Below are 27,997 nucleotides of genomic sequence, written 5' to 3'. Positions count from 1 at the left end.
GCGCAGAGAATGAACTCACTCGGCTTCTTGAGAAGAGGATCTTTGTCAGCAACTCTTAAATCTTTTTAAGGAGCACTTTACACTTCCAACGGATGGGACATTGTCATTATTATTACTAGTGAAAATACCTTCGATCGTGAACAGCATTCACTTCCTGTTTCTTTGCTTCTTCTCCAATGAACAGTGAATTTTTACTCCAAAGTGACAACATACGAGTGTCAGACTGTCCGAGCCTCTGAGACTCTCCTGAGGAGCGAAGGATTATAGAAACACTGCAAATCTGTGACGATTTGAAAAGAAAAATCGCAATGACAACAGAAGGAAAACATAAGAGTTCATGTTTTTTTTGTTGTTTTTTTTTGTCCCGTTGACAAAGTGCGTATTGCATCAGCACATGCCGTCACACAACCCTGAAAAAAAAAAAAGAGAAAAAAAAAAAGAAAAACTGAGGAGGAACAGAGAGGCAGTAGGTTTGAGATCATCGCTCAAGCAGCCTGTCAAACGCATGTCAAACCCCCTCGGGGGCGGGGGAGGGAGACGCAGATAAATGAAGCGGTCCGGTTGGTGGTGGGGTCGGGGTTTTGTTTTTTTTGTGTTTTGTTTTGTTTTTCTTCTTTATATCCAGCAGTGTGTGTGTGTGTGTGTGTGAGTGTGTGTCTGTGTGTGCGTTGTCGAAAAGGGAGGGAAGAAAGAGCCATGTGGTCAGGACCCCGGAGAGAACGACCACATCACAGCAGCACAGAGGAGGCGAGCGGGGCCGAGGGCGAGGGCGAGGGCGAGGGCAGCCATCAGCAGGACACAGACCACAGCACAGTCACACGCCTCACAGTCCCCACTGATGTCACGGGACGCAAGCCAAAGGAGGGCAAAGAGATATCAGACGAACGGAGGGCGACGGCCGCTGCCCCCTCCCCAATCGTCTCCCCCCACCTACTTCATGCCACACCTCAAGTCCACCGATCCTCTCCCCCCCCCGCCCTCAACAAGAAAAACGCAAAGACATGGAAGATCAGAGCGCGGATTAGTGGAAGCTGTGCCCGTTTCAGGCAGAGGCAATGCTTTTTGATCAATCCTGTAAGAGTTAAGGATTCAGGAGCATGCAAGGCAGACCCAGGCTTTGTTTTGCATTGCTTATGTTTCAGAGCGACTGCTACAACCTAGATTAGAGAAGAGAAGGAAAGAAAAGAGCAAAGGAAAACACAAACGGTTAGTGAAAGTGTCACAGGCGAACACTGAAATAAGCAGGACGTCGCACACACGTAGATTAGTGGATAAAAAAAAAAAAGTCAGTTCCAATCAGATTTGAGATTTTCTTCTAAAGTTTAGTCTTTTTTTTTATTTTTTATTTTTTGCAATCAAGCGAGCATCCCTCCCCTCATAATTCCACCCAGCAGTGCAGAACTGGCAAGTAACCATACGGGGGATCAATAGCGAAGCCCACAGCTACTGGCAGGCGTCGTGGAGCCAATGTGATAAAGGAGGATGAGAGAGCAAAGTGTGGACGAGAGGCAGGAAACAGAGGAAAATGATGCAGAAGTGAAGCTGTAATGAAATTGGGGAAATAATGAGAGGAAGGTGGTTACTTGATATGAAAAAGCTGAGGTGAATTTAAAAAAAAAAAAGAAAAAGAAGAAGGATGGAATCCATTCAGGTGTGTGCATCAGATTAGAGTCACAGAATATGGTTGGTTTTCGTCATTTCATCAAGATTTGTTATAAGATGGTTCATTTTTTTTTGTTTTGTGCTTCTACATCTTTGACAGTCCCTCCAGAACAAGTGCAAATTGTGTGTGTGTGTTTTTTTTTTTAAATATATAAATTTGCAAACAATAAGAATTTTTATTTCTTATATTTCAAAACTAGTCTCCTAAAATTAAAGCTTGTCGCATATAAAAATGTCCAGACAATAGATTTCAAACTGGGCATTAGGACTGCACAACAGACATTCAATCTAACTTCCTTGTGAACATAAAGTTCAGGTTTGGTTATTTATTCCTGTCTAAGTTTCTGGTGCTCAAAATGGGGGCTCCAGCTCAATGTAGCACAGACTGCTAAATAGTTTCTCTTTTACTTTGATGCAAAACATCAGGAAGCTCTTCTGTGGCGAATCCTCCAGCTGGTGTGATGCTTTAATAATTCAACCGATTTGATGCATATACAGTGACCTTCGTGTTTAAGCATTTAAAATGGGAACGGTATCAATCTAACCCACTGATAATGCAGTTTTGTTGATTTGACATTAGTATAACCAGGATGTTTTCTGGAGGGACTGTCTCTTGTTTTGAAAAAAATAAATAAAAAATTGCTGTGGAAATGATTTGTCACAGTTTGTCTTATAACCGAGCTGAGAAGAGCTCAACTGGTTTACAGTCGGGAGCTGCATCACATTGGAACCAGAAGATACACGGCAACCAACACGTTCCCACGTCCAGCGTCCTCAATGTCCTCCTCCAGCTGTGGGATACCTACTCTGCAGACTTCCAGAAGTGTCCGGGGTGGGACAGCCTGCGGTTGAGCTTGGGCAGCTTCTCCAGCATGTCGGCCAGCTGGGTGAAGGTCGGCCTCTCTCTCAGGTCGTACGACCAGCAGGCGGAGAGGATCTCCTGAAGGAAGAAGAAACACCGCGCTTCATTGCATAAGTACATGTACACGCCAATCCAAGGGGAAAAAAAAGAAAGGTGGAAAGAATACAAACTTTCTGGTCAATCAGGCCCCGTTTACACGACAACATTTCACCTAATCCGTTAAAAAACCAAAAAAAGGAGCCGACACACTGACAATGATGTAGTTAGTATGCCGGGCCACGGGAGGGCGCTGTTGCTTGATTTTGTAATAAAACCACACAGACATGTGTGCAGACAACAATACGCTATAAACGAGAAGAAAATGGAGAGAACCTAACATCTGTATGGACTGATGACGCATCGGATGCTATCAGGGGGAGAGTCTCAACGATTAAACTTCTGATCTGGACGATAAAACTGGAATATGGACGGCGGGTCGTACCACTACGGTCCGCCATGTTTGTTTACAAGTGGATTGAGAGAAGAAAAGGGGAGGGAGGGAGAGAGATGCGCATGCGTAGTACCAGCGCTCCATAGCCTGCGGCAGTCTGTGCAGGAGGGAATAGCGATCTTTCCACCTGTGGGAGCCGGTATGAAAACTTCATGGACACAGTGGATCTGCACAGCGGTGTCATGGAAATGGACCCCCCCCCCCGAAAGTTTTGTGGATTCACTCGTATTCGTTGTCGTGGAAACGGGGCCTCAATCACACATTTTTAAAACTGAACGCAAAGAAAAATTTGAATAATGAAACAATCCGTGGCGTAAAACCCTCAGAAGGTAAGTCGGCTGCAGGCCTTCCTAACTTGACTTCCTTGTGTTTGCCCTTACCGTGACCTCTTTGCCCAGGCTGATCTCCGCCAGAACCTTCTTGATGCCCTCGCCGCTGCCCACCTGCCAGATGGTCGCTTCCACGTGCTGGTTGGTGATCGGCCAGTCCCTCGCTTGGAGCTCGTACCAAATCGTACTTGAAAGAGGGACAGAGAGCGACACGTTTATGCTGCTGAACCATCAACTTCCTGATCAGGTAATATTAGAAGGTTCTGTAAAGTGAAACTACACAAATGAATGGTGTGTGTGTGTGTGTGTGTGTGTGTGTGTGTGTGTGTGTGTGTGTGTGTGTGTGTGTGTGTGTGTGTGTGTGTGTGTGTGTGTGGAACTCACCCAAAGGCGTACACATCTGCCGCAGTGGAGAAAGGCAGGCGGTCCTCGTTGTTACCTGGACTCATCCGGCGTACGATCTCTGGTGCGAGATAACAAATCCAGCCGTGTGGAAGTTTAAGTTTATTCTCACGCCTGAGAAGGGGAAAAAAAAAAAAAAAAAAAATGGTAATAGATGAAATGGAGTAGAAAATCTGAGTGGAAAGATGCATTAACTAGAGTGGAAAATGCACTAAGTGAATGCAGTCCTTATCCTGTGTATAAAACAAGCTGTTTATGAAGATAAAGGAAGTTTAAACTTAGCAAGCGGCGTGTTCAAACTGGATTTGAAAAAACAAGAATGAGCAGGAAAATTACTTTTTCTTACAATCCAGGGTTTTGTATGTCCGCTGACCTAGAAAGCACTGGACAACCACCATGCACCTCAGGACTTGTGATTAATCACTGGAGCTCCTCAGGTGAAAACCAGTGAGCTGCACTTGAGCTGAGGTTGTGCTTTTTCCTTCTTCTTGGTCTTACCTTCCCTCCTGAACCACTCCGGAGATCCCGAACAGCCCGAAGTCTGTGATCACGACTTTATTGGTGTCATGAAAAACGTTCTTGGACTTCAGGTCTTTGTGAACGATGCCTTTGGCGTGCAGATAGCCCATTCCCTGTCGGAGAAGGAAAGCAGTATGTACCGAGGCATGCACGTAAGACACGTTCATGTGTATTTAGTTTTTTAGCCAACGAGAAGACTATGTGTGGCAATTCCCAGATTTGGATGTAAATCTCCTCAGATTAAAGCTGTAAGTCTGCATTTCAATGTAAACGTAATTGCAATTTGTCCCTATGCTGATTTCTCTGGGTCCTCTAGTTTCCTTACACAGTCCAAACACAAGCATGGAAGAAACCAAAAGGAAAATACCTTTACAATCTCTTGAGCGATTTGTCTCGTCTTATTAATGTCCAAAGTGTTTTTGGTGTCTCGAACAACTGAATACAACGTCCTTCCTTTGCAAAAACTGCGGAGAACACAGACGGAGCGAATTATTTCAAAGGCAATGCATGCAGGTTAAAGCCGGTTTGTAAGTCTGGTCTGTCAATGCGCCCGTTCTCACCTGGTGATGATGGCCAGGTGAGGCGGCGCCATGCAGGCCCCCATGAAGAGGACGACGTTCTCGTGCCTGGTCTGCCTGTAGTTCATCACTTCCTTTTTAAAGAGCTTCAGGTGGTCCTGGTTGTTCCCGTCGATCTCCAGGAGTCGGATGGCCACCTCGCCGTGCCACCGGCCTTTGTGTACTTTCCCCCAACGGCCCTGGACGGACAACAGGCGAGACTCAGTGGGACCGCCGGAGAGGAACGCCTCCCACGGTGGCGTGGCGGAACCCGCTCACCTTCCCGATGAGCTCTCCGAGGTCCAGCTGCTCGAACGGGATGTCCCACTCCTGCAGGTACACGCTGGTCTGACTGGCCTTGCGGGAGATGGGACCCTTCCACTGGTTCCCGCGAGAGTTGGGCAAGTCGTCCAGCTCGTCGCACTCGCCGTCCGAGCCCATGTTCATCCTGATCTCCTCCCTGTCGTCGTCCTCGTCGTCGTCCTCGTCTTCCTCTTCGTCCTCATTGTCCTCGTCGTCTTCCTCGTTCTCCTCCTCGGGTTCTTCATCTTCAACCTCGATTTCCTCCTCTCCTTCCTGCAAGAGAGCAGCAATGACTTTTCTGGTCGACAGTAGATTAATAACCAAGAGTTATCTTCCTTGTCCTTATTACATTTATACTAATTTGACTTAAAATGTCAAAAGAACAGTGTGTATTATTAAATATGAATATATACACTGCACTGAAAAACCTATTTACAGGGATTTACACTTAAAACTATTCTCAATCTACTTTCATTAAGAACTGTTTCAGCAATGATTTATTTTTAATCTCTGTTCATTTATTCTGGCCCGACACATTTTAGACAAACAGTTGTGAAGAAAACCTGTGAGGATCACAGAAAGTCTGCAAAAGTAATAACTCGTACATTTCCAGACTTGATATTCAACATTACCTCCTCGTCCTCGTCCTCTGCCAGCTCGGTGTGTATGTCATCCGCTGCATGGTCGATTTCACTGTTGTGAAACATGAAAATGGAAAACTGAGGCGTGGAATCTGGGAAAAGCCAACCATCGTGCCATCATGTGGAGTCGAGTAGTCGATTATTATAGAATGAATGTCTTACACAGTGTCTTGGAGGACTTCGGAGTGCAAATGAGCAGGACTGGAAACGTCTGTAAATAGAGGAAAACGGTAAAAAAAAAAAATAAATCGAATTAAATCACCAAACTTCTTCATTCCCCTTCCTTGTCACATTTAGGAAACTCAAATGGCATTTGCATGCAGAACATGACCGCTCATGCAATTTCCAACCACCACCAGCAGGTGGTGTCAAAACACTGTGAAGAGTCAAGACAGGGAGAGCCGGTGAACAGCAGATATGCAGCAGAGAGAAGAGCTACAGGCGATCGGAGGTTTGCAGCGCGGAATGAAGGGGCAGAAACGACGTAGCGAGGCACTCTCATACAGTCAACTCACCGGGAAAGATAAACTGCTGTCTATGCTGAAAGTAACAGGCAGCTTTTTCCCAAAAATAAAAGAAGAGGAAAAACAGACGGCAGGGAGACAATTTTGGTTAGAAAAGCTTCAGAGATCCTATGAAGACAAACTTCAGTGTTAACATCATAACGTGAAAAGAGAAGTGTGTGAGTATAATATCTGTATCATGAGAAATCAAGGGTACGATGCCGGCATGCAAATTTCACTATGTACATTGTCTATAATTGTAGAATTAAATGTGTAATTGCCCCCCTCCCCCAACAGCTTACCTGGGAAGTTGAATCGGCTGTCCCTGTGGCCTTTCGGGGAAGGGTTGGGTGGCGGCGTGGCGCTGGGCGGGTTGCTCTGCTGGAAGGGTGCCGGGGAGGACGGTGTGGACGAGGTGGTGGAGGACGGATTGCTGCTGGAGTCCAGCTGGTTCAATACCGGAGGATGATCCTGGCGGGGCGCAAACAATGCTAATGAGCGGTGGTAGTTGTGGTTCAAGCGGTGAAGCTGGTCAATTTGTAATCTTAATCCTTATTTTCACCGGTCCGTGTGTAAACGTGGCGCACGAGCACTTGGCCCTGCAGCTGCCACCATTGGCGAGTGTAAACGAATGTGTGAATATGACTTCTGCACCACATCACCCTCCAAAGAATCGTAAGTGGGGAGTCACTGCAAAGCCTGTCAATACGCAAGAATAACAGTTATACTGTGTGTTTTCTATCCCTGCCACTGGGAATGGATGAATGTGGCTGCATGCTAGAGAATTCACAGCTGTCCACCTTCCCGTGTGGAATTTGCATGTTCTCACTGCATGTGTGCAGGGTTTTGTCCCCCCCCCCCCGCCCCCGGTTACTCCGGTTTCCACGAACAGTCCAAAAACATGCAGGAGATTAATGACCTAAGCTAACTAAGAGGTTGGCAGCACGGTGGAGCGGTGGTTAGCGTTTACACCTTATGGTGAGGCCATGGGTTCAAACCTGGGCTGAGCCTTTCCACGTGGGGGTTTGCATGTTTCGATTCCCAGTTTCCCTGTTAAGTCTGAAAACATGCCCTGGAGTGGTTGTCTTTCTCTCTATTTGTCCAGCGATGGACTGGTGACCTTAGCGGGGCGAACGCTGTATTTGCCTACAGTGAGCTGGGATCACATTCAGACCCCTGTGACCCGGAAATTGACGGATGGAACCGGGAATTAAGCTGTTGTTCTAGTAGCAATTATGTAGAAGGACTTAAATGCTTGAAATACAACAAATGTCAACCTGGTCCAGCGTTTACCTCCTTCGCTTTGATCGTCTCTTTCTGCTTTGAATCTATTGGGGAGCCGCGACTCATAGCAGCAGTCGCACTGGTGTGGTGTAGTGAGATGGTGGTCTTGCAATTTTGGCATCGGCAGAAGATGATCTCAGAATATCCACTCACACTCACACTGTATTACATAAGACACCAGGTTTTAGGCCACAAAAATTAATAAATAAATAAAAAAGTGTTATCGATTTCTTAGGTGTCAGCTAAAATTTTAAATGAATACCGATCTTATAAAAACATGCAGTATAAGTAATTCATATTGCATTGAAAGCTTTTATTTATATTGTTGCAGTCAGGCGCAAGTATTATGTAAACCTTGACGATCAGATGCAAAGGTCTGATGTTCATGAATTAGGACGACGTGTCTTCTCTTTGGAAGGTTATGCAGGTGCGTATGGTTTAAAAAATAAAAATGCAGGTTACAGAAATCAACGCAGACCAACAGTGACGGCGACAGTCTTCCTTTTGTGGACCCGAATGAATATCTTAAATAACTTAAAGTCAAGCAGAACTCCAAACAGTTCACAATGAATAAAAAGAAAATACAATCAAGATTAGCAGTTAATATTCTCCCAAACTCTAACATCTGATATTAACACCTATAATAATAAACTGCAGTTTATTGCATCTTCTTTTCATTTATCACCGCCAAACTCTACAAAGTGTGTAGTGCAATGATGAAACCTTGACACTCTACCTTTTTTGTAATAGCCTTTGGTAGTGTGCCGAACTGCGGCGCTTCCGCCGGCCGATCCACCGGGTTGTTTATATCCGAGGGAACCGACTCAGTCCTCCGAATTTTGGCGACTGCAGGACAGAACGGTTATTAACCACACATGTAAGGATTATGATTCCAGTCTAACGCAGCCGAGGGATGAACTCAAACTTACTTGGTATAAAAGAGATTCTGCAGGAAGGCGCTTCCTTTGTACATTTGTTGTGGCACTTTAATCTGTGCGGAACATACAGGCATGAAAAAGACAGAAATCGGAGAAAGTGTCCAGGCGACAGACAGGACTTAACTCACCGACAGTGTTTGCACTTGACGCCAAACATCATGTTCTTCTGGCACACTTGACATGTCTGAGATAACCAAGACTTGGTAGAAAACCTGCACAGCAAGAGCTTCAATTAGACAAACACTGTGACGGGGCTACAGCACCGTACATGTGTTACTTGATAACTTGTTAGCTTCACTGTGACACTTGGAGTAAGTAATAATAAAAAGATAACCTGTGCGTGACCGCGAGGCCGATGTCCCGCCTCACCGCTTGTGGGGAACCGCGATGCACTGCTACATTATCTGTGCGCACGCACACACACACACACACACACACACACACACACACACACACACACACACACACACACACACACACACACACACACACACACACACACACACACACACACACACACACACACACACACACACACACACACACACACACACACACACACACACACACACACACACACACACACACACACGAGATTTGAGGAGAAGGGAGAATTTCATTGGAGATTTTGTTTACATTGATTAAGAGGTCATTGGCTTTTTTCAGCACTTTTCAAGTAAAAAAAAAAATGTCTTAAGGTGTTAAAAAAAAAAAACCTCACTCTTGATTGTGCTGTGCTCCTCCAGCAGGGTGGGCGTTCCAGGTAAGGTGTAGGGTGCTGTGGGGGCAGCTGGAGTGACTCCGGGGGTCCGTGCAGACATGGCAGGATAGCGGGAAGGCGTGTCCTCACAACCATTTCCATTTACTTGCATATTCAGGAACAACTTGTTCTTTTTAACACACCTGGAGAGGAGAACACATCAGCAGCAGCTCCATCATACTGGTTGAAAGGAGGAGATGGACGTGGCGGGTCTGGCTGACTGCATAAAGGTTACATAACGACTGAAGAGCAGCACGTTGGGAGCGCTTAAGTAGTACTGGCACGGGATCGCCAGGGTGACATCCTTAACACCCAGACTGGAGCCACAGGGAGCGAAGCGCCACGCTGTGCCAGTCCTCTGAACTGTGCACACATGCACAGACACACGTGAGGAAGCACAGCTCGGCTAAATCAGACCGGCGACCTTGTTTCAGACTGCTGTTGTAGCATAGCGCACATTATGTACAAAGCCAGGATAAACTACCGGGATCATCCGGGTGCGCGTTGGATGTTTTGGATCTGTGTCAGCTGTATTTACCTCACTCTTTACCCATTTTCTTTTTTCTTTTTTTTTTTTTTTAAATAATGCTTTCCCAAAACAGGCAGGATATTATGAATAAACACGTGGTGTGTATGAGGGAGTGCATCCAATCACAACGGAGGACGCAAAGACAAGGAAGTGGAAGGAGGGAGAGATGACGAGAGACTGTGTATATGTGTGTGTGTGTGTATTGCCACCTCTGCGCTTTAGACCTAGGAAATACTTCCTGTTTTGACATGACTCATAATCTCTGGGAATCTGTGTGGGGATTAGCCCACAGCAGACGTACCGCGAGAGGAAAGGAGCAACAGGCAGGATGTGTGTGTGTGTGTGTGTGTGTGTGTGTGTGTGTGTGTGTGTGTGTGTGTGTGTGTGTGTGTGTGTGAGAGAGAGAGCCCATGTGAACATATCAAAGGAAAGCTTTCCTTCTGTCCCGACATGAAAGGCTGCAATGAAAACGAAGCACGTGGGCTGATGTGTGTGTGAAGTCATTCTATCAAAATGTCAAATAATAAAAGAGCTCTTTCAAGTGACGACGATCTGAAATGGGAGAATCGGCTCATTTTCAAAGCACATTTGGCGACGTCTCAGAAGAGGAGTTGATATTTCACTCTGAACAACTGTTCACATCGAGGTACGGGCTGCACAATACAAATATCACGAGTGTGACATCAACATGAGCCTGAACTACCATCAACTGTGCTTTAATACACATAGATTAAAGCTCTGCCCGTCAACCCATCGGTCCGATAAGTGCCCACCAGTATGTGGATCTCAATGCACAAAGACCGGTCCGGCCGCACGCTGACATTTGATTTATCCACTACAACCCGAACATTAACATTTATCTACATATTTTACAGAGAAGTCCGATTTGATTTGATTTTTCAGCTGCTTGGGGCGTTCCTTCACATTCCACACCAGTAGGTGACACCAATGTACTCATTTCTTGTTGAGGTTGAGAAAATCATCCCTCCATGATTCCCGGTTAGTACAGTACCTCAGGTAGACTGCTCCTATTCATAATGGAGATTGTTCAGGCGCGAGTAAGTTTGGGTAATTGAGGCAGTGGATTGTGCTTAAACAGCCTCAAAGATAAAACAATAAATCTGAAAATGTCTCAACTATTTGGTGACCTCCACGAACTAACAAACTGATGGAGCAGTGAGGTGGACTGAGAGAGGTTTAGACACGAGAGTGACTCATGACCGTTGCCATCCTTCCCTTTTGTACTTTTAAATAAAAATCCTAAAAAATGAAGTAACAGCTGCAGACTGGGTGTAATATTAACTGACCAATGTGTGCTGCATGATTCTAAATGTGATGAAAACTGTGAAGACGTTGCAAACACTCGTTTGTCAACCTGCATCTCTCCTCTCCCGTGACATCTTTCACACTCTTTAAATGTACGAACGTGTTCTAACAACAAACTGAGGCAATCTGTCAAAACTTGTTGAAGCCATCTGAGGACTTCTGAGAACGTGAAGCGGAGGTGGGCTTCAGCCGGACACCTACTTGTTGGTGGGGGGATCCTCGATGCGGTTGCCCAGCTGGGACTCGTGGCTTTTGCTACGTGTCAGGGTGATGTTGGGGAGGAGGTGGAGCACCTTGCGGGATGGAGGTGGCGGGGTGCAGGGGGGCTTCAATCGATGACGCCTCTTTGAAGGCGGCGTTATGGGCGGGGTGGAGGTGTGTCCGTGGAGGCGGGCCGTGCGAGTTAAGTACATGGGGAACGGATCCGAGAGGGGGCTGTCGCCATGGAGATGTGACACGAGCGCCTCCGGTGTGGGTGCGGCCGACATGGAGCCCGAGCGAGGATGGGGGAATGTGGCGCTGGGGGTGGAGGGGGTGGAGTGGATGGTGGATGGACGGGCCAGCGGCGAGGGGCTGTGAGTGCGGAGTGGGGTCCCCAGGTTGGAGAGTTGGTCTGCAGTGAGTAGAGAGCCGCTGTCCCTCCTGGTGGGCTCAGACAGCCAGGGGCCGCCATCTTCCCTCAGTTCCCCTCCTGCGGGGGGGGGGGGGGGGGGGGGGGGATCAAATCTTTCTCAGAAAATGCAGAGAACAGAAGAACACCACACTGATGAAGCCTCCCCTCGGCAAACACATACCTGGTTCAGTGGCACTCTTAAGACAGGAGAGGGCAGCACTGAGTCTGGAGCACTCATCTGAACTGGACCCCAGCCTTCGCATTGTGTCTCTCACCTGAGCCCCGGTCATCTGCAGCAAGGCGTCCACAGACAACTTCGCCTCCACTGCCTGCACACAACCAACACAACATCAAAAGAGATTATTTTGTTGAATGAGGACAAACGAGAGCAACGTCTGCACACAATGCATCGCTGGGGCATTTGCATCATAAAAGACAGCTTAAAGTTGTCTACATATGGCAAATGGATAGTTCAGTTGGAGGTCTTCAGACGCTGCAGCAGCTTCATCAGTTTACAATGAGGCTCGGCATTAAACTCTGCATGAAAAGGGCCGAATGTTAAAGTACCACACTGGTCATTTAACCTCGGACTTCACTTGGAAATGAGTGTTGAGCCCGTTTGTGAGAGCGCGTTCAAATATTTTGTTGTTGTAATGATGTAAAGAAATGTGCCAAAATTCTGCTTCCAGCTCAGATCAATTTACCATCTTGAGACTAAACACAAATGAGTGCGGCTCAATTCCCAGTCTAAACAGGAACGAATCCAGATCAGACCCAAACTGGAATCTACAGTAATAATTGATATATTTTCTCACTGTACTGAAATGAAGGAAAATGCTTACATAATTTTTGGTGAATCAAATTTATAAATACAAAATTAAGTATAAACAAACATTTCTACGACTTGCTTTTGTTAGGAAATAAACACCTCCACTCTCACTAAGCAATCTAATGACTATTTTATTATCCAGTAATTATCAACTAATAATAATCAACTAATTGTCTAATCAATAAGCTGTCCGACATTGTTGAAACAACCGCTGAGAGGAATCCTAAGACTCAGTTTATTATCACAGAGGACTGAAAGCAAACATTTAAATCTTAATATTATAGATTTAAGAGGTTTTTGGCCTCCTGAAATAAGTTTCTCGAAAAACCTAAAATATTTCTTTCTGAACGAAGACAGAGACTAAATCGATTAATTGGATTGTTATTTACACTGGTCATCTATATATTTCATTTAAGATAGCAATGAAGCATCAAAATCGTATCAGTTTCATCATAACTACTTAAAATTAAATGCAGTGTTGCAGCAAGTCATCCAGTAAAAATACAAAGAATAAAAAAAAATCCACCTACTCCGAGATCCGATCATCGATTGAGAAAAACCTTGCCACAGTATGCGCCAAAGATAAAAAGAAATGCCCAAAATATCGACGCCGTGGATCACAGAAGGAAACCAGAGCGAGCCCAACAAGCTCAGGATGTTTTTTTTTTGTTTTTTTTCTTTCTTTCTTTTAAACGGGGGAAGTACGCAATCACTTATCAGTCAGGTTAAAGCCTCGCTCTGAGAGGGCAAACACTGATCACAAAACTAGGGCAACCTCCCACACGTGTGCGTGCGCGTGTGTGTATGTGTGTTGGTCGGTTTCGTTGCTTGTAGTGTACACACACACACACACACACGCACAGACACAGAAAACACACATGCTGTGGGTCCTCCGCTCCTCTCCCGCTTTCTTATGCATAACGACATGTCATAAATCGCTCGGCGTGCTCGCATGACGGCGACACCAGCTCCCCCCTTGACACACTATTAACTAGTATTACTTATTCATGTAAACACAGCAATTAACACCAACTAATTCTTTAAAGCTGTATGTTAAACGCAGGGCATTCTTTTCCAGGTGTGAGCCGTTTAAATATGCTGGAAAGTCTCAATACAAACCAAGAAGTCGTGCTACAATTCCGTCCTACTTCAGTGAGGGAAACAATGAAAAGAGGTTTCTCCTCCTCACACGTTGGCCTTGAGCAAAATGGATCATGATAAATCTAACCGAAGGAAACGCAGATAAACTTAATTACTCGAGAAAAGAGTCCGGGAAGCATGAGAGCCACATGCTTGTATAACATTACGCAACAGCTCACAGGGAGTGGAAGTAAGAGAGCAGAGACAAACAGAGGTAAAAAAATATATATATTTATATATATATATATATATATATATATATATATATATATATAACTACAACCATTTTCGGACTATCCATTACATAACGTAGCTCTTGTTGTATATAGAGTGGGAGATGCACAGTAGACATACCGTTCTAATAATATATGATCTAAATGGGTCATCAGCGTGCCACGACAGCTCTCCATCTTCCAGGATATCCCTTTAAGGTGTACAAGTCATAGAAATGCGCGCTCACTGCGCTCCCGAAATGACTCTCATTTTCTCTGACGAAGCTGAATTATCTGAGGGGAAGTTTGCTTTTATAGCGAAAGGCAAACAAGAGCAAAGAGCGGGGAGGATAAACTGTAAACACAAGACAAATAATCAGATATGGAACGAGGCCATGAGGCAAAACAAAAAGCACGTCCGAGCTCGGGACATATTAAAGAACAACAAGCGAGGAAGGATTGGAAAATAAGGAGGGTACAGTTGGGTCGCGAAACAAAGACGAATGTACAAAGAACTGTGAAAACATACTGTGGCTGACAGGGATTAGACGGTTTCCAGCCACACAGGAAGGAGAACCAGTGAGAAAAGAAAGAAATCAAACAGAATTACTAACAAAGTGCAACGTTCAAAAGTGCCGAAGATTTTCTGCAATAAAATCCAAACGGCAACCCTGAAGGCCAAGCGACACACCAAAAAGAAAACAACGATGAGCAGAAGCGGCAAGAAAAGATATTGATGAAGACGTTTTAAATCCAGGAGTCTGAAGCAGACACACGTCAAACATCTTCCTCAACCCGGGGCCTCAATGTGAAGGTCACCTCCTGCAGGGCTGCCACGGGGAAACCCCGGCCACCAGGACCGGTATTATTCAGCTATGACGCTCTTAAAAACCGTGAGCCAAAACTGGCCTGCAACAGGCTCCAATCTGACCCGCAAAACGACCAAGCGTGTTGTAAACATTTCAAAGTAAGATTCATGGTGAGTTTGTAAAAATACCCATAATAGGAGGAGTTTTCTTGGCATTTCACTCTAAGTTTTGGTTTTCTGTTAATATTGCAGTAAATTTTGGTTGTAATTGTTTTTTTGTTTTTTTTAAATTGACATTGTCCTTATGTATTACACAACAAAGAAAAACTTTAAAGTGTTTGAACTTAAAGGTTATCGTGGCAGCGTGTCATCGGTCCGGCGCACCCAAGATGAAATTGGACTTTATGTGGCTCCGGAACTGAAACGTGTTCGACGCCCCGGTTCTGAAGCTGTTAAGATAAACTAAGTTATACTGAAATATACTTTTTGCCACTTGAGCTCCCAGGTCTGTTGGAGTGTACCGAGCAAATGCACTGGTGGTATTTTTACCAGCCGAGAGATCACGATCACCTATAAAAATCTAGACGAGGACAAACTAGTGGGAAGAGTTTCTCTGCTGCAAGTTTCACATCCTGCGTTCCACTGGTTGAGACAAAGATTTTCCAAGTCAGTACGCGTATAAAAGGAAACAAGCAGCTTATCTGAGAAGTCGCCCAGAGGGATCCTGGTAAGGTTATAGCAAATAGTAGCATGAAGAACAGAATCACGTTTTGACTGTTATGGGAGTTTAAGAACAAACGACGTGGATGTTCAACCGTTCGTATTAGCCTGAATCATTGATGTACAAAACATTTAAGAGAAGTAAGATCTATGTTTGTTTCACATTCACAGTTAAACAAGGGGAGGTGGTTGCAAGTGGTATGAGCCCGGTTCTCGACTCCGCCCCCGACCCAAAAACACATAATTAGTTCCTGGAGCTGGTCTGCTTGCTAACTGTGGGTCAGGATCTGGACTGTACACTAATGGATATCTACTTCACATCACATGGGACGGCTTCAGAGGAAGCCAATGAGTAAATTAATGTTATTCTAACTACACTGACTGATGGAATTATCATGAAACCGTCTTGATAACTAATCGAATAATGTATCATGCTGCAATCTGAATAGTACAAGACAACAACCAAAACTCCACTGAGAACTTATTATAGGTTCCACTGAACTCTTTCAAAAGTCGTTGCTTCAACTGCAATCCATCTGATCCAGCTGCTGATAATAGATCGATGTTGCTGAGTAGTTTAATGCTGCCATACGGTTGTATATCCTTGTATGAGGTGCATTATTGGGCAGTATCAATTGAAGATGTAACAGCATAAACACTTTTCTTTTACTACATTAATATCCTTTTAATGATTGCTCAGACAAGCCGTTCACTTCTTCTGAACAAGCGCGCAGTTTGGTTCTCGTGGGGGAAATAATTACTGCCCTTTAGAAGACGAGCTAAATATTACGAATGAAATAAATCTGATGCATCTCCGGTAGCATCCACAAGAGAACCTTGTCAAACACGTACCCGCTCGCTTTGTTTTGTTAAATTCCTCATGCACTTGCACAAAACGGCTCTCCACTCCCAAAGTCGTGGCCTTAAATCAAACACCGCAGCAGGCTGGGAACTGGACTTTGAGTCGTCTGAAATGAGTTGGTCTAAACAATCACAAGAAGTTCTTCCTCCACGTCGGCTTCACTATCGTGACCGTCATAATGAAGTCGGGCCTGCTTTAGAAAGGTTTTTCCATGGCCACTGGTGGAGGATTCCTTATGTATATGTGAATGGGTGGGGGTGGGGTGGGGGGGCTGAATACACATACTGATTACACATGAATGTGACACAAACAAAGTCCCTCGGGGTCAGACTGATCTAGAACTCGAAACAAAACAACATGACCCACCTCGATGAGCTCCGGCCGCAGGTTGATGGTGCGTAGCCAGTCTCGTAAGTGCGGGTAGCTGTCCAGGGCCTCGGGTCGCTCCGTCTCTGGCACTTTGTGCTTGCACTGCAGCTGTTTACAGATGTATTTCATCAGCTTCACCTGCAGAGAGCAAGAGAGAACGGGGCACAGGTTGGAGGGGCGGGTTAGACGATGCATGCACTGCGAGGGGGGGCCTTCGTTACACCTGTGAAGGGAGTAAACGTTTTAAATTCACAGTGTGGAAAGCGTGGCTGTTCTCATTCCAGCCATACCGGAGGAGGAACATTACTGTTGCATCAACATAGCTGACATGACACACTGACCTCACTAATACTTTCCATCAACAGATGCTCCTGCAACGCAATAAAGCCAGATGCATAAATTACCCCACATTCACTCGCTGCTTTTTCCACTCTGAACTCAATGCACCTGCAAGCAGTGACTCCAGATGTTTATTTTCCGTCCGCCGCAGCACACACACACAGCAGCTAATTAGATATAAACTGCTATTATTATACCGAGGAACAATGAGTCGGTCATCTAATGAGAGCATCTGTGGCGCTGGCACAACACAGCGGCGCGTTCGGAACAAAGCAGCTTGGTGACATTAAACTTCTCCGTGGCACTCAAGTGTCAAATGACCTGTACATTTTGGAGTCAGATACAAAGGAACAATCGCCAATATGGAAAATAGTCATCATCGGCAGTGTAATACTACTAAAATTAATTGTGGTCCTAGCAATTCCTACTTCTATATCTCAGCTTTATGACAAATAAATAGTTTGTAATTGAAATTTTTCTTTTTGTTTTGTATCTATCAGTATGATTTTGAGGAGTTTCAAGGTCATTTGTCAGGATTAAGCGTCTGAAGAAACTGGAAAGGTTCTTATATATTCCCATATATTTTCAATTTCTTACACATGAATTGCAATATTTACACCTTTTTTAGTTTTATCTTTGTAATTTAAATTAATAATTAATGAAAAATACACTAGAATATTCCCTCAGATCTTTTCAACAGTTACAGAGAAAAAAATATGTAATAATGTATATTTAAAACTGACAAAGCAAACACAGACATTTAATTCTAGTTTTCTTGATACAGGAAGCAATGCCATGTTGCTCTTTTTGCCATTAAAAGGGCTTCCATAGCACTATTTTAAATATAAAAAAAAATACCAAAACAACCACAATGTAGTCTTTAGAAATGACATAAATAAAATGTCTTCAGCATCATTTATGAAGATATAAAAGATTGCAAGATGTTGCATATCATAGCCAGGCGAACTTCAGTTGAAGCTGGACAGTATTTACAGTTTTCCAGTAATCCAACATGGTTTTCTCAGTTAATACATTTAGCAATGGGAGCACTCCCGGTTGCTATACGGATAAATCTAAAGTTTTCTATCAATCTATCTGTAGAGTGTCATCATCACATTTATTTACAGAGCACCTCTTTTACAAAGGACTTTGACAAAAGTCAAAAAACAAAATCCCATTTATAAAAGAGATCATCGGGAATTGTAGCGGGGCAGTTGAAAGCAGATATTTGAAAACACGTTCACCTTAAAAACAAGTCTGTTAAAGATATTTTTAAGGAGCATTTTGAAAGAAAGGACAGATTCGAGCCAGTTCTATTTCTGTATTGTTACGACATTTGATGGGCCCTGATGGAAACGGTACGGTCACCCAAATATCGTGATGGCCATTCTGAAGGAGAATAAATGAATTTGGAGCTTTACTCTCATGTTATAACGAGTACAAAGTACTGAAAATATGTCCCTACAATAGCTACAATGAGGCATCGGGTTTCTACGTGCGTTTCCACATCCTCTCCAGACAGCATGGACAATGTGTCTACTTTGCGATGGCTCCGGTTGAACAAACCACACACAGACACACTCCGGTCATCTCCTTAATGCTGCATCTGCTCATCAGCACATTAGTGACTGAAGCCGCCGTGTAACCTTTGCTGTAGTGTCTGATGACGCCCGACACATCAGTTAAACATCACTACAACATCCCAAACACTGGCCGCGTTCAAACGATATCACTTTTTCCATGTGGACGATGACACCGGAGACACGCGCGCGTCTTCATACGTCTCGACATGAAGAGACTTTAATTTGATCTTTTCCACAAAAACCAATGTCAAGTGCAGTGGTCCTGTGAGTAAGTATTACAATGAGTGGCGCGGTATTGGTTTGCAGCGGCCCGCATTGTGCAGCTCACCGTGACTGTATAGAGTGTCCTTATCGCTCAGTCTATCGGTAAGAGTCCATTACAGCAGGCATCACCTTCAGATGAGCCGCGCAACACCAGCCAGCTCTCGACCCGCCGCGCACCTTTCGAGTGCCTGTGCAACAAAGACGAGTGCGCGTCTTTCTCCGCTCATTCAGCTCGCGCCGTGACACATCCACTCGCCGACTGCACGAGAGACGGGGGAAGAAAAAAAAAAACTCTCACGGCGCCGTGCTACTCTGAGAAAGTGTGGCCTTGGGATGGTAAAAAGGCTGCTAACAAAAAAAAAAAAAAAGAAAAAACCCACTTCCAGCGGAGGCCAGAGAGATGAAAGAAGAGAAGAAAATAGGAGATAAAATGCTCTCCTTGTCGACCCTGACTGAAGCTTTTCAGCTCCAAAGCCACACATTAATTATCAGCGCCACTGAGAATATTATCAAATAATAGAGCTGAAGGTGTACTGATGAGTAGTTTTCATCAGGCAGGCAATGATTAGGCCATAAAGCCAAATGATCTAGAGATTAAATGCTAAAAAAAAGAAAAACAACAACATACATGCAAAAGTTTTAGAAGTTATGTATCAATGCCAACGAACAATTTTTGGTATGAAAACATGAAATAAAAATAGAGACTCCACTCCTTCCAGTGGTTAAAAGCAGCATTTAGTTGCTTGCTATTGACCTTAGTGGACGGTTAGTAAGAGCAGCAGCTCCTTTTATGGGAGAGGCAGGCTGCTTCTTTGGCCATGGAACCCGAAACACCGAAAAAAGACATGCATGTATGCAAACTTTCTGACAGATGAGCATGCATAGACACAGAGCGATTCAAGCTGTGCGCAAAAACCTTTCAAAAGCAAAAAAACAACACCTGGCATACATCCTGGATAGAACATGGAAACAAAACAGGGTCTTTATTACTGCTTCCCCCCCAAGTATCAGTTGTGTTTCTTATAAAGTTCAAAACTACCAGGAGAAAGAAAATGTTGATGTCGTCGCCAATCTCAATATGAAACCGGTGCCACGGTGAGCGTGTATACCAAGGAGGTGAAACAAGTTAAACGCTTGGACAACATAAAGAGATGAACTGTACTTTCAGTTCCAGCCAAAACAGAAGCCCCCAGAGCAACATAATCTCCCAGATTATTCACTGGGCTCTCATTGGGAATCTCAATTTAATCCCTCTTGCGATGTGGACCGTCAGGTCAACAGGAGGTGGTCTTTGACTCAAAGTGCCTAATGAGCTAGACTCCTCCTTTACCTCCCAACACACTATCGCAGCTCGGTGACGTCAGGTTACCTAGCAACCCTCTTCTGAGGCGTCAGCAACAATTCAATGGGATTTTCCCCATCATGTGAAACGCAGGGCTCAGACACAATACGTTTCAACATAGAAATGTCACCAGCGGCTCTCCACAGGACGACATGCGGCGGGGCCAACTTTTCTTTCATCTCCAATCATAAGGGGAGAAATTCACCTCACCTGTTATCATCCTAAATAAATAGGCTGGATAGGATTACACAAGTACGCACGTCTCCAAATCCCTCACTGATATCAGCAACGTGTGTGTGTGTGTGTGTGTGTGTGTGTGTGTGTGTGTGTGTGTGTGTGTGTGTGTGTGTGTGTGTGTGTGTGTGTGTGTGTGTGTGTGTGTGTGTGTGTGTGTGTGTGTGTGTGTGTGTGTGTGTGTGTGTGTGTGTGTGTGTTCGTGTCGGGAGCACAGACAAACGTGGATAGAGAATGACAGGCCCCCTCACATATTATTTTTGGTGCAGAGTGGAGAAAGCAGCGTTTGACGTGCGGCCTGGAGGTGGGAGGAGGGGGGGTTTGAGGGGAATGGCGTCAGAGCCCACCTGTCAGTGGAGCTAAACAACGCCATGGCAACGGCCTAATGCTGTGAAGAGATGAGTGACAGCCAGCAGAGGGAGAGAGAGGGAGGGAGAGGGAGGGAGGACACCCGGCACAGGCCGGCCTGACACAGCAGAGTCGGGGAGCAGATCCCACTGCTTCGATTGTTTTCTCAAGGCACTTGCTGACACAGCCACTTTGGTGCACCTGCCAAGGATAGCACGGCCGATCTGAGAACCGAGCAACATCGCCTTATCCCAGAAAATGATATTCGCAAAGGGAAGGTCAGAGCATTAGTCCTGGGCGGGAACGCACACACATACAGCATCGCTGGATAACAGCAGTCCTTATGACGTCCTCGCTGGCCCCAGAAAGACACGAGGAACTGCTCAGTCGTGAGTCCTGCACACAAGTGACAACTAAATTAAGAATTCCTGAAACAGGTTTAACAGACACTTGCGCAACGCTCTTAATATTAGCTGCACTCACACAACCAAGTACAAGTAGCACAACCTCAAACTTTTTACCCACAAAAACATGCTGGTGACTTTTCCGCAGGCTGATGCTTTGTCTTCACACTCACACAGAACGGAGAAGAAGAAGAAAAACAAAACAACTGTAGCAGACGGAGTTGTGCAGGAGCCGGGTCACAGGGCGGGAGCTTTGGAGGGTACATGATTGACAGACAAAAGCATGCCGCTCTTCCTCCTTCATTGTTACGGCCAGAGCAAGTAAACATTGTGCTTGGGGGCCGAGGAGGTGAAAGAGGTGTCTCCAACGGTCGGCGCTAATGTAGGCGTGGGTTTGTCTGAGGCTGGTCTTCCTACACAGACGGAGAGCGAATTGGCCTTGTTTTGCCTTATGACTGTGAAACAAAACAAAAAGCATGTGGCCAGCCTGCCCTTTTATAAAAATAAATAAATAAAACTGCGTGACTGCTGGTAATCCACTGCAAAATACAAGGTTTGCCTGTAAGTAGTAGATGCAGTCTAAGTGAGATACATCCACATCAACATTATTACATACATCATAATAACAGAGTACACCAGGGTTTTCAGAGTGTGGGAGGATGAGCTCGACCTCGAATCGTATCGCGCCCCTCAACTCTCATGCAAGTAGTCTTTTTTTTTTTTTTTGCCAAAGCACAACTCTTCCTGTGCCAGTTTGGACTCATTTTCTTACAGATGAACAATAAATCTATATTTCTAGTCTGCAACTATTACACTTGTTTAAGCATTTTAAGTGGGGTTTTTTTCTTGAAAACCAGAAAAGTTTAAATCATCCAATCCCTGGACATTGTTTTAACCCACATAGACAATTTTAAATCCGAACAAATATGCTGGATTCTTTAACTTTAAAAAGTCAGAGCAAATCCCCTCTTTCAGTAGTGCAGCAGACTTCAAAAATACAGGATATAATATTGCTCATCCCGACTCAGTTTAAGAACAGATCATTTGGACATAATTCAGTCCACTCTTAAAGCGTGAAGAGAAGAAAAAAAAACAACAAACTGAGTCAGGGTTAGCGTTCGTACAGCCACTACAGTTGTGTATCCTCTGTCCTCTCATGTGAGCAGCGTTCTCCGCCGTCTACTTCCAGACACACAGAGTCACGGACACACACATACGCATCCGCGCAGAGCGGTTGTCATGTCATAGGAAGCAGCCCGTCGGATTGGCTTTGATTCTCCCCTCCCCTTTCCTCCCTCCTCGCACAGGCTCTTTGCGCGTCATTTGATTTTCTTATTTAACAACCAACCCTGAAAATGCGTAGGAAGAAAGACGTCTAAATATAGACGCAGCCACAACAGCTCGCGCCACGAGCGCGCAGCAAACTCTCTCCCAACACCGTGAGACGGAACGGGAGTGACGCTCTGCTTGTTTGCTGATCATTGCAGAGAGCAGCACTTTAAAAGATAAAGGCTGCAAATTGCTTTTCATGGAAGGATTTGAAGCGACGAAGAAACATCTCTTTTGGACTGTTAAGAAAAAAGAAAAAAAAAAAAAAGCACAAGTATGAGGGTGCTTTTAAATTGAAGTGTCTTGGTTTTCAAGGTGTGGAAAAATGAGCCCCTCCCTCACAGAGCTTGACCCAAATTGTATGTCCTGGACTTCTTTGTTGGCAGCGTGAGCAATAAAACGCATCTTATGCCAGGTGGATGCAATTAGTTTGAAATGTCTGGTACGTCTTTATACCTAGTCTGCAACTGTCGGATTTGTTCCATTTACTATTTTGCACAAAAGTTAACATAAATCTATGATTTCTTTATCATGACTTCTTCTTGATAGTTGAAACCGACTGCCCCTGCCCCACAGTTTGAACACCACCGGCATAAATTGACTTTAGTTTAAGGATGAACGCCTCTCCGGCATAAAAAGTCAGTGTGACAAAGTAAAAGTCTGGACTTTATGAAGGGCTACGGTAAAAGTAACACAGAGGCGGCAATGAGAGGCAGACAGACACAGACCGGGCTGAGTGGGATTAACATGTGAAAAGTGAAGTACCAGTTAGCACTCCATTTGAGAGGCCGGTATCATTATCCTCTCACTGGCAAGGCAGAAAAAACACACACACACACACACACACACACACACACACACACACACACACACACACACACACACACACACACACACACACACACACACACACACACACACACACACACACACACACACACACACACACACACACACACACACACACACACACACACACACACACACACACACACACACACACACACACACACACACACACACACACACACACACACACACACACACACACACACACACACACTTCAAGTGGAATAATAAAGCTCTCCCAATGAGAGAATAAAGTGAGTTCAAGCCGCTGTTGATTGCACTCCAGAGCAATATGGAAGCGATAACCCTTTGCGCCATGAGTGCGACAACTGCTCTGACCTCACGCGGATCGCTCAAATTCAGCGAAAGGATTTAAAGTTGCGGTGGGTATCTCTGCTTGTCACAGTCTGAAGACTTTCTAGAGCTTTAATATCAATGGATCATGCATGCTTTGTGCAATGCCTGACAAAACGTTTCAAATCCAGATTATTAGCAGTAACAGAAGGTAAAGCGTAATCTAAAATCTATGACTAACTCTTCATTGTGCTGACTTTTAATATGTGAGGCATGTGGCAAGAGAAAGCTCAGGCAGGCCCAAAAGTGAGAAGTGAAAGTGCACATTTATGGCAAGATGAGGTTTCAAAACAGTGTGCCAGTAAAGACATAGGAAGTAAGACTGCTGATCGACACAGCTTAGCCCAGCCCATACCCTTTCCAGGCAGCTTCACTTGAGAGACTGTTGAAAGGCGCGCTGGCCATGCTTTTAATGATGATCAACATCTCTGAGGTTAAGCAGCGACTGATCGAACTCAAACGACATCAAGGCAAACCGGAGGAAGTACTTAAGGGGATTGTAATATTTCGATATAGATCAAGTGCTTGATAAGTGAAATGAGTTATGATGTACGCCTTCACAAAAAATACGAGGAAATACAAAAACAACCGATATGAAAGCAATGAAGGAATTTATAGATGCCAGACAGTAGCAACCACTCATAAAAATAAAAAATAAATAAAAGATTGTATCATGTCCTACCCATTCTGTAAATACAGCTCTCATGTGAAAGAAGAGCACTACACAGTAAATGCTATGTCAAAATGTTCTGCTCCCCCCCCCCCAATTCTCACAAACATACAGCCGTACAAGCCTTGAAAATAAAAGCGCCAAGCAGTTTTTACGTTTTTTAAATTCACCAAACTATCATAATATGGTTTTCTTTAGCGTGTGCGGATCTGATTCGGACTCCCCCCTGTCATCTCTGGAACCCCAACCAACGAAAGGTCTTGGACCCCAGGTTTGGGTACCACAATGCTTAAAAACCTTCTTTCAGCCTGCATTAGAGCAGCGATGACAAAACACCAACAGGAATCTTTCCCAAAATATTCAGAAGAAGTGAGACCAGCATCACATTCGCAGTTCTATCGACATTTAGATGTGACAACAGATACTTCATATAGGGAGTATTTAAACAAGACGAGTTAGAATTAAGAGTTTGAAAGCAGTCGGGTGCTCTTATTCAAAACAAAGAAAGGCCACAAACCAGGAAGATGTGACAAGAGGTCTAGAAGTAACCCCCTTCCACTTTATCTGCACTCCTGGCTTTCAGAGATATCCACTAATGGCGGCCTCATAGGCACCGGAAAGTGACCTCGGAGCAGTGTTCATAGTCCTCAAGACACATGTGAGAGGGACTCGGCATGTCCATTGTCATGTGGAACAATGCTGGTACAAAAATGTATCCACAAGACAAACACACCTCAGGAAGTACTCTGCCAGATCACATCCTGTTCCACTGACAAGGTACGCATGACGGCGGATGAAGAGGAGCAGAAGCAGCGACTTCACAGTCGTGTGCACAAACAATCGAAACAAAGTTAGTTTGAACTATTTCAATCGGGGCATTTTCATTTTTCTTCAGAGATTCTAAACTGTGACGACCTCCAAAAGTTTAACTACGTTTGCACCGAAGCCAGTTTGGACTAGACTCGTATGGATCCCTTCAAAACGCACAAATTCACTGTGTTCTGGTTTCCATTTCAGTAAATGATCCAATTTTTTTCTTCTTCTTTTTATTCAATTTAATACCAAGCTCCTTTTCTCGAGCTGGTGACAATTTGTTCCCACACGGTGGCTTGCCAACTCGCACCCGATGCCTGCCAGCAAGCAAGGAAGCAACCAGATTATTTTGAAGACGCTCACATTCTCAAACCGACCCAAAAAAAACAAAAAAAAGATGCGTCTCGGCGCCACAGGACGGCTTTGTCATTTCTCCTTGTTTTAAGGCCTTCTGATGCCATCACCACAAACACAAACAGATCTTTTAAAGCAGGTGATATTGTGTAGCCGCCTGCACTGGCGAGGCAAAACAAAGAGGCAAGTAAAGAGACTGCACACGCAGTGTAACTTTGCGATTTAACAATATCGCTTTCTTCATTGACCGAGATTCTCCTGCCATTTCGAAGGTCACTTGAAAACCACTTCATTGTGCGTCTGCGTGGCTGAAACCAAATGCTCTGCACTCTCTGGAACATCGGTTTTTGGGGGCAACAGCGCGATTGTTCACAGGGTGTTCAGTTATATAGAAATAAAACAGACATGGATAATTGATAGCCCGAAGCCAATCACGACTGAATGCTCTTTTTAGCTCAAGGTATGAGGCCTAAATAAACCATGAACCAGAAAACCCATTTATCAGCTATCATGTCTCTGGGATGTCAGCGTGGTCTCGAGCCTACACAACGCTACGATTATCCAACGTTTGAAAGAGCACATTTGTGGGCAGTAAACTCTAAATGCCGTGCTGCCTTCCACGTCTCCGTCTCATCAAAATGTACTGTATCAGCCATTTCTGTCCCCACACCTACCCCCTCGTCCTATCAGCATGCTCAGCTGAGGCCGGCCTGCTGTCTCCTTGTGGCATTGTTACTAACAACACCAAGCTGTACTTTCCATGACATGATACCTTCAGTCATGTCACTGCTTCAATTTTTACAAAAGACAACATGATACTGTAAACACTCTCATCTGGGCTAACCCTGAACCCTTATGAAAAAAAAAAAAAAAAAGAAGGCCTACATCAACATACTGTGCATATTTATATAAACCAGGAAGCTATAAATACAATGGCATAATAACAAATCCTTGCACCCATTTCTAAAACGACATAAGAAGGCATCCGTTTCCTGTTTTAACCTGAATTGCAGGACCACATTTTTTTTTTTTTTTTTTTTAAACGCAAAGTATGAAGAATACAGTGTGCACCCTTCTGCACGCTGCAAGTCATGATTTCTCTAATCACACTGCCTGCTATAGTGGGAGATGCTGCTGCCTCACAAAAGCAAAGGCTCTTGCGCAAAAAGGGGGAAAAAAAAGAAAGAAAAAAAAAAGCAATGTCAAGTCATGCCCAAAACGACAGGAGCGGATCTGCATCCAGATGCAGGAGAGCAGCCTGCACATCAGCCTTTTGCGCACGGCCAGGGGGAAAGCGCGTCGTACCCTACATTTCAGCTCATATTTTTGTCTCGCAGCAGCCCCCCCCCCCCCCCCATCCCTCCCTCGGCCGCACAGACAACAAGATCCAGAGCTACAGGGACATAAATAATAGCAGCATCAGATTATTGAATGTGTGCCATTAGGCCAGGCTGGATTGAGCCGCACGGTTTGCTGGGGACGAGCCGAGAGGGGCTCCTGGCAAATAGAATAAAGAGGTCACGCAAATAGCATGGGCTCCGGCGTGCAGCGCCCACTGATGCCGCCAACGTTTACAAATAACACATACATTGGAAATCTTTTTTTTTTTTTTTTGTTTTGTTTGGGGTTTTTTTTTTTTTGAGTCATGTCCACCTCGGTGAGCGACAGAATGTGCTCGCTTGGGAGCGCGCGCCTCGCTCGCTCGCTCGCAGCCTGTGTGGCGGCGGACATAAGCGGCTTCATGACTCCGCAATTTGACTACAGAGCCGCTTCCCGTCGCAGGACGCCACAGCTTTGGCACATGTTAAAGCGGCTCGCTCTTTTTTCTTTTTTTTTTTTACCTCCAGAGTGCGTATTTCCTGCTGCGTGAGGTCGTTGGACGCGGCGCATTTGGTCCGTAGCCCCTGTAAACTGGAGATGGAGATATCAATCATATTCTGGATGAGTTCGCATTGATGTAGTGCGGCCATCGCTGCGCCACCGCCGCTATCCCTCCCCGGCTGCTCATCACTCTCGACCATCTTTCCACCGTTAGCAGACACACTATCCATTCCTCAGCATTGGGCACGGCTGTGGAAGGGCTGGAGTCGAACTGTTAGTGGGGAATTGAACATATGCGGCGGTCCGAGCGACGCAGCGACCTATTGTGGAAGTTAGCTGACAAGCAATTGTCCCCAGCAGCTCCCAATCAGGATTAAAAAAAGAAAAAAGAAAAGAAAGTCTGAGTGCAAAGTCGATATTAGTTCGTGGGGGTTTGTCCCCAGCCAAAAATAAATAAATAAATACAAAAAAGGAGGAGACGGTGAAATTGGTTGTGAAGAGTCCAGAGTCCAATAATGCTGGAGTTGTATTTCGGGTCCGTGCAGCAGGCTACAGAGGAGCGGATACTGGAGCTTCCACCGACAGCTCCGGCGGAGGCTCACCGTCTGTCAGCTGCTGGGAACATCACGGGCCGC

General features: G+C 45.0%; 1 protein-coding gene across 1 annotated transcript; it reads right to left on the bottom strand.

Annotated features, from left to right (window-relative positions):
- LOC308122015 (kinase suppressor of Ras 1-like) lies at positions 1-27,997 on the bottom strand. The gene is made up of 21 exons (XM_080483603.1): positions 27,383-27,997; positions 16,656-16,796; positions 11,900-12,047; positions 11,307-11,796; positions 9,212-9,393; positions 8,825-8,894; positions 8,619-8,702; positions 8,482-8,543; positions 8,289-8,398; positions 6,571-6,739; positions 6,281-6,322; positions 5,928-5,976; positions 5,757-5,817; positions 5,101-5,397; positions 4,825-5,021; positions 4,632-4,728; positions 4,244-4,377; positions 3,728-3,859; positions 3,395-3,530; positions 2,469-2,602; positions 1-1,157 (listed from the first exon to the last, which is right to left on the bottom strand). The coding sequence occupies exons 1-21, from the start codon at positions 27,590-27,592 to the stop codon at positions 1,151-1,153; spliced, it is 2,952 nt and encodes a 983-aa protein (XP_080339729.1). The 5' UTR covers positions 27,593-27,997; the 3' UTR covers positions 1-1,150.

This window comes from Lipophrys pholis, assembly GCF_963383615.2.
Source record: "Lipophrys pholis genome assembly, chromosome: 16".
Taxonomy (NCBI): Eukaryota; Metazoa; Chordata; class Actinopteri; order Blenniiformes; family Blenniidae; genus Lipophrys; species Lipophrys pholis.
The sequence above is the reverse complement of the archived record's forward strand: the minus strand, read 5'-3'. Positions and strand labels throughout refer to the sequence as shown.